The 7848-nt window shown below is 34.5% G+C and overlaps 1 protein-coding gene across 3 annotated transcripts; it reads left to right on the top strand.

The window, feature by feature from the left end:
* The first annotated feature begins 3137 nt into the window (after positions 1-3137).
* Positions 3138-7808, top strand: LOC129900672 (uncharacterized). 3 transcript variants are annotated; one of them, XR_008769666.1, is made up of 5 exons: positions 3138-3267; positions 3579-3669; positions 3767-3865; positions 6683-6840; positions 6950-7808. XR_008769666.1 is itself a non-coding variant. In XM_055975687.1 (4 exons), the coding sequence occupies exons 2-4, from the start codon at positions 6710-6712 to the stop codon at positions 7356-7358; spliced, it is 462 nt and encodes a 153-aa protein (XP_055831662.1). In that variant the 5' UTR covers positions 3680-3865; positions 6683-6709; the 3' UTR covers positions 7359-7808. The 3 variants fall into 3 exon arrangements, 1 of the variants encoding a protein (XP_055831662.1); XR_008769667.1 differs by having other exon boundaries at positions 3744-3865; XM_055975687.1 differs by lacking the exons at positions 3138-3267; positions 3579-3669 and having other exon boundaries at positions 3680-3865; positions 6950-7073; positions 7152-7808.
* The last annotated feature ends 40 nt before the right edge of the window (positions 7809-7848 follow it).

The raw sequence follows: 7848 nt of genomic DNA, 5'->3' as shown, positions 1-7848 counted from the left end.
GTTTGCGGAACTTTGAGGTCTTAGCCTCCGCGTTCCCAGAGAGCAATTCACTAGTCTTATAATTAATACCAGTGACGCGAACCAGCCCCGGCCCCTTTTTTTTTTCTTCTCTTTTGGGAGCTATAAAGCTCCAAATTGAGTGATTCCAAGTGCTACGGGTTCGTGTTGATTATGTCAACATTTTGGCGTGTTCGGGGAAGCGTGCAAGGCAATATTTGGACGTAAAATCCACCCCAAAGGGGCTGCCCATGCTTAGTTAGGGCTTTAATGGAGTTTTAAATTATTGGGTTGAATTAGGTCGTTTTGGGCATTGATTTGTGCCCCATTTTGGGTACAAGCTCAACAATGCATTTAGGACATTTTCATGAAGTCATTTTCGAGATTCCCATTGCGGGTCCTACAATTCCGTTTTAGACTCAATTTTGAGACTGTCTCCAAAAAATATAATTTTAGTGTCAAAACGTTCTTACTGACGAGGTGATCGATATTTTGTTAGCTTGGAGGCAATTGGTGTTGATTTTGGAGCGAAAAGCTATCGAAAAGTGGACTTAAAGCGCGCGTGTTTGGCTTCGAGGTAGGCTACGGTCTCCGTAGCCTCCTATTCTTTGATTGAGATTCAATAGGTATTGTTTAGTATATTTTGCTTGTGGTTTAGATTATATGTGATAGGTTAGGCTTGATTCCTAGATTTTTGGTTCTTTGTCCTGGTATGAGCCTTAGGCTAGTTCGCATTTATAAGATTTTCCGTCTAATTGGTAAACTTATTAATTATGCCTTAGTTTGGCCTTGATTAACCTATTTTAGGCGACTTGTTCATTGTTTATGATGATTGGCAGATTTGTTCCTTTGAATTGAGGTTTAACTTGATTCGTAGTTGTTGTAACTGTTGTTGGCGGAGGTTTAGGAGACTTAGATTCTTCACTATTATAGTACACTTGCATTAGAGCCTTGGTGTAGTTCTCTACACCCGGTTAGGCTTGTGAATTACTATTGGACTCCATTTATGGATTTAGAGTTAGAATCTCATATGCTTTCCAGTTGCCGTTTGGCGGGGCTATCTGTGGTTATGAATCTCGAGGCGATATTCTCCTAGATGGATCTAGAGGTATTGATTGACTAGTTGAGCATCTTTTTCTTCTTTTCCTCCTCCGTGTTACCCAGTTAGGGCTGATTTCCCTATTGGGCCTTGTGTTTGAGTTGGAGGAGTAGAGTTGATGAGCTTTAGGCTTTGCTTTGAGGTCGATTGTATTTGTGAGCCCTGTTGTATGCTCTAGAGGGTAGTGTGCTTGTGGAGTCATTATTGTATGTGATTGTGCATGTTATTTGGGTGCTGGTGATGACAAGCATTGCATTGTATCATTGTATTCTCATGGTGTAGTCGACCCCGGTGCATGCATTGGTTTTAACATTAATTTGAGAAAGCTGGGTTGTAACCCAAACTATTTTATACTGATTTTCGAATGGGAGGTCGTACTACCTTTTTACTACTATTTCAGTGGACTGGAGGCATAGAGGATGCGCTCATTTTATCATACTGATTCGAGGCATCGAGGATGCACTCCTTTTTGTACTAATTCAAGGCATCGATGATGCGCTCATTTTATACTAATTCGAGGCATCGAGGATGTGCTCATTTTATAATATTGATTCGAGGCATTGAGGATGCGTTCATGTTACATATTGAGATAAGACCTGGATCAGGACCAGGCAGTATATAGGGGCATTCCCGAGCCAACCATGGCAACCCATAGAGGCGCATGGGTCCTACTTCCTTGCCGGAACTGGAAGTAGGTGTATATATCTTGGTATGAGGTGCTGGGCATCGATGGTAGTATTGGTTTTGCTATATTACTTTCATGCATATATGCATTGTCTATCACCAGCATAGATGTTTGTACCTGTCGGTAGTATAGGATGTCGTACGAGTTTACCTGTTTGTAAGTGAACTTCTCGAGTACACAGGGGCTCGGGAGATATTAACTTACTATTTGCAAAATTGTGGCGGTATAAAAGGTGGTCTCTTGTTTGAAGGTAGTTACTACCCTTGATCTTACTTATCTATCTTTTGTGCAGGGATTTAGTTGATACGGTCCTTTGGGCTTTTATGTGATATATGTTCTTACTTCTGTTAGTAATTTGTCATTTAGTTGTCTCCCCTTCGTAGTGTGTTGTCTTGTTTAGGTCTTGGTTGGCTCCAACAGGTACGTCCTTTGTTTCCTTGATTATTTCCTATCTCCCCCTTTTTATCAGATGTTCTTATTGCAGGATTCCCTATTATTCTTGTTAGTTACTTGTGATATACACTCCCTCCTTACATGTTCTTTATACTTGCTTCATCTTTGGAGCTCAGTCGGCCGATGCCTACTGAGTGTCACTTATTGGCACTCATACTATACTTCTGCACCCTGCAGATCATAGTACGAGTTTTCACTACTGATTTGGATATCGTGCAGAGCAACTCTTGGATTTTGGAGACTTGGGTGAGCTATTGGCGTTCAGAGTTGCCTATCTCCTTCTATGATGGACTTGGACCAGTCTTTATTTCTTATTCAAAGACAGTCTGTTTTACTATTATTATTATTATTGTATATGTATAAACCTTGTACTTTCTTATTTGGTCTAGTGGCTCGACTACCAACTGATATCAGGTCTTGGGGGTTATCTTGTTGTATTGTTATTATTCTTCTTTTCTCAATATTATTATTATTATTATTATTCGTTTCTTTCCTTCCGCTTATGATGGTCCGTTGTCTATGGTTCCAGACTGTGAGATTAGGCTTACCTACTAGTAGATTGATAGTAGGTGCCATCATGACCTGAGAAATCGGGTCATGATACAAGTTCTAGGCACTGAATTCAGTAGGTGATTTTTCATTTATGCGTTGCATATACTTAATTGTACGGTCATGTTTTTAAATAGTACTTTATTCAAAATTCTCCAAAATACCAGTCCTTCGTAAGAGGTACCAAATCTGTCCTCAATCTTAACCAGCTGCTGCAAGGGCATTTCAGGTATTCAATTTAATTTTTGGCTTTACATATTTGTACCTCCACCATAGGAAAAGAGATGACATAGTAACTTTTCTTCTTTCCCTATTTTCATATTCATTCTATTCCCTCCAATTAATCAGTTTCTTTATAAAAAAGAGTATAAGATTGAATTCATTGTGTTGAAGCCATTACCATCCATAAACCTTAATCTAATTACTTTTGTTCACTCTCAAAGCTTCAAATTCTCATCTTTGTGACTTCAAGTGCTATTTTTAGGTAGTTTTTTTTTTTTGCTTTTGCTTCGTTTTCTTTCTCCATGATCTACATATTCATTTTTACAATATAGGTCTTTTCTGGGTTCAATATTTTCTTTGGTACAAGAGTTCTCTTGAAAAAAAATATGTTGGTCTTTACATAGGATAAGATCCATGTACTTTTAATTTTACTGGGATTACTCTTATCTCCTTTTATGTGGTACCTTATGACTCTTACATGCTTAATTACTATATGAATAGATTTATATGTGTTCATTACCAAATTTAAGTACTTACATTTTAATTTTATATTCACGTGCTTTGTCAAAAAAGATTTGTTGGCTGTTGTTGCAAATTGTGGATCTATGAAATATCATGGCACTGAAGAAAAAAGATCTCTAGAAACTATTGTGATTGATGACAAGTAAGCAGAATATACTTTCATTTATTTTAACGACTTAATACATCTTTAACACTCCTTTGTTTATATAGAAAAAGACCTTTCTTGTTTTCCATACTAGGAAAGCTAGCAGACAATGAAGGAGTACAATTACAGGAGCAGCTACAACAATACCATGTGATTCTTGCAAAACGAATAGTTGTTTCTCACTTTAAAAAAGGTATTATATTAATCTTCTCTAGCACATGTATATAAATGTTTAGCTTTATTATTTAACAAAAATATCTTGTGCAGAAATTCGATTGACAACACGGTTCAATTCTACAATCCTAATCAACCCTTTTGTACCCACAAGCAATAGAGTTAATTAATTGGTATCAGATAAATTGAATCGCATGCCACCATATTTCTGTTTAGTTACAATTTTTACAAAATTAATTATTCACAATACCTACCGTTACACTGCCTACAAAGGACAATAAACATATGCTAACTGCGTACACTCAGAAAAGTTCATCTGAATCATCTTCTTCACTAAATGTTGCACCTTTTGAAGATGAAATAATCTCCATTTCAGGCATTCAGTCACAATCTACAGAAAGTATGAGTTATACCATATTATTTTGTATTTTAAATTCTTAATTTCTGTCATTCTCCTTCTTCTGTATTATCGGTTATTTATTTTTCTTCAAAATACATATATTAGTGAAATCGGAAATTTGGTGTACTTGATATAACTAAAAATTACTTTAAAAAAATTCAACAAAGAAATTTTTTTTGTCAAAGAAAGGCATGATGCCTACAAAAAAAGTTTAGAATATATAAATGAGCAGACTTAAACCTTTTGTGTTTTGTGCTTTACCATATATGGCTTTTAAGTAAAATAAATGAGTAGTTTTTTTTTTCCGTGTAACAATTCAACTTCTACTTTGTTCTGGCTATTTAAAGTTGAGGAAGATGAGAAGAACAGAGAAATTGACTTTTCTTGTTAACAACAACATCATTTAGTATATGTTATTCTAGGCTTTATAGGCTTGTATCTTCAGTTGTGCATTTACGATGGAACAATATACTCTCAATTGAATAATAGGACTTGTTTCCAATTAAAGAACAAACCAAATGATCCATCATCAGGCTTCAAAGAAAGCCTTATAGACCTCTCCTAGACTTTTCCAATAAACAGTACCCCACGATTATAACTCATATTTGTTTTCACAAAATAAGGGTGGACACAATTTAACTTTATAAGTAGGTGTTTCTCTGCCCGGACCCTCGAGTAATCGTCCATCGCTTGTTGTGTAACAAAAATATAATGTCCAAGTTTAATGTGTATTTATATATTATGCCAAATAAAAAGAGCAGTGTCTATGAATTACGCAAATGGATGGATGAGGATATTATATTTTTCATGTCATCATCTTTTTCCTCTTTCTCCTTAAAGGTGTTGCAACAAATTTTCTAATTACTGTTAATGACCTTCTTCCTCACCCTCTTTTTATCTATTTGATTCTCTCTTTCTCATTACTTGCTGGTTCATTTTTCTTCACCCTTCTCTTTTTTATTTTGGTATTGCATAGTACTTTCTCAAAATCGGACATTACTGTTGTTAATATTTCCTATAAGATGTTGTCTTTTTTAAGACTTAGATGGTGAAATTTCTTAACTATGTAAATTTATACTACAAATGCTTTCACGTATATGATTCAAAAAGCTATCGAATTGAATGAGCGAAAAGAAGTGAATGAAGAAAGAGATAGATGCACGAGCAAAAAGCAACAGGTGCAGTGTGGAAAATAGTAGATAGCTCGTGTTGAAAGGTCAATCAAAAAAGAAATAAGGGATTATTGAGATTTGAATGATACTAGGCCCCCTGTATAAGTAAAATAACATAACGTGTAGTTATAATTAAATAGATTCATATTTTATTTTATTAAACTAAGAAGCTATTACGTGTTCTACTTCAAAATTAAGTAGATATATATCTTTAAATAGTGGCATCTGTGGGTCTTCTAAATATCTTTGTTTAATTTTTCTTTTAGCGACAACTACGGTAAATTTATGGTTTTATATTTTCACTATTTTGTTCTATTGCGAACACATATTATATTTTGACTTTGTTGATTGACAATCGTATCTGTTGTTACTGCTATTTTAGCGGTCTATTTGTCTCCTATAATTACTTCTCATATAATTTGCTCAATTTTGATCTATCTTTATGTGTTTGGTTAAATGTAAGAAATTGAAGGAGTTGTTACCACATATCGATTGCATAACTCTTGCTGGAAGCGAGAGTTAGTTGGCTTGTGGAAGTAGCTGCGTTTTATCTGTTTGAAATCTTTCAGCTTGTGAATACATTTCATATATCACGACAGCTACTACTATTAAGGATGTCTTATTTGATGATAATCAACTTAGTTCTTTAACTTACATCAGAATCTAAATAGTTTTCAAGTTTTCTATGTTTATTCTCCCCTTTTCTCGATTGGTTCCTCTGATTCTCTCTGTGTTTGTTGTCTACAAGTAATACTATAGGTCCTGTTAGATGAAACACTTTATTAAAGTTATATGATTATTTCATGTAAAAACTTAAGCAATTAGAGAGAGCATACTTTTATTTACCTAATTCATATATGCGCTTTAATCTTTTTCATGATCAAGTTCCTAGAATTTGAGTGTGTTGAGAGTCTATCAGTTGAGTGTTGAGAAGGGATATAGTTGTTGAGCACTATGTTAATTTTCTCTATCTGTATTTGCTGCTCTCACTTGCGACTTATTTTAAGCTAAACAACAAAAATGATCCTACTGACCAAGATAAAAGTGATTGCTCCAAAGGATAACACAATAACAAGTCCAACAACAAAAGAAGAAACATACTCCATATTCTTTTTACTGACTCGGTTAAAATAATTTATTTAAAGGAAACAAGGTAACCTAACTGTTACTTATTACTTATTAGGCTTTTCTCTTGCTTAGAAATTGTTTATTTAAAGAGCTGAAGTTTTTCTTTTAGTGGTTACTAACGGCTACCTCTTCACAGGCTCAAACTTTTTATGTTGAAGACAAGATGTCATTACCAAATAAATTCCCATACTTTTACGTGCTTTTATGCTCAGAGTGTAAACATTTGGTACGAATGAAGCGGAAAAAAATAATTCAATACATAAATTGCAAGTTCCGCAAAATGTTGATTCCAAGGTAATAACAACTTTTATGCCAATCAAAAAATCATTACACACATGTGACAACAAAATATTATTAAATATCATTTTTCACATACAATTACTCTGATAAACAACATTTGCAGGTGCGAATTTGAAGTTGAAATCACTGATGCGAACGGGACAATAACAACAACTGTATCAGAGAATTTGGCTGAAAGAATGCTTTCAATGACAGCAAAGCAAATATATGAAACTACCGCTATCAAAGTACAAGTAAACATAACGCTAAAATGAACTCAGCTTACAAGAAATTTCATCTTACAGCTTTTAAACATTTTTATGCAGAAGCAATTGATGCCCTTTGAGCACATCCGAGAAGAGCTCTTGCAGAAATCGTTCAAAATTCACTTGCAAAAGTCACTGCTTTGGACGCCGGATAGAACACCTGGTTCATTAGTGGTTCTATCTTACAGTCAAAAACAAACCACCTTTGATTTACCACAAGTTTCAACACCAATAAACATTCGTGAGAGAAGTAAAAAAAAAAGATAGAATCCATAACTTCTACAAAAGAATATCATGCCTCATCAATAAAAGAAGCGTCATCGAGCAAAAAATCTAAAATATAAGTATTGACACCAATACAATAACACTGAAGGTTAGCAAAAATCCAAATCTCATGACATCCAAGCTATTGTCTTTCTTCTATTATTACTTATTCTGAATTATTTTTTTCCTCTCCTTGAGAATTTATTGTTCCTGTAAATCAGGGAGCAGATTTTGAGTAAAGTATAGATTGCCTGAATGTTGTAGCATCTACAAATGTTTTTGTATATCCTACGTCAGCTACAACATCTACCAATGTTTTTTGATATCCTACAACTCCTGTACCACCAATGGTTGAAACAGATTTTGATGAAGTTGTTGGCTGCAATACAATGTTCTATATATGTTTGTTAATTAGCCGTTGTGACTTATGGACAGATGTTGATGCAGTTGTTTACTGCAATACAATCTTCCACATTTTGAGTAAATATCAAAT

This window comes from Solanum dulcamara, chromosome 8 (genome assembly GCF_947179165.1).
Source record: "Solanum dulcamara chromosome 8, daSolDulc1.2, whole genome shotgun sequence".
Lineage (NCBI taxonomy): Eukaryota > Viridiplantae > Streptophyta > Magnoliopsida > Solanales > Solanaceae > Solanum > Solanum dulcamara.
This window is presented reverse-complemented; position numbering and strand designations above follow the sequence as displayed.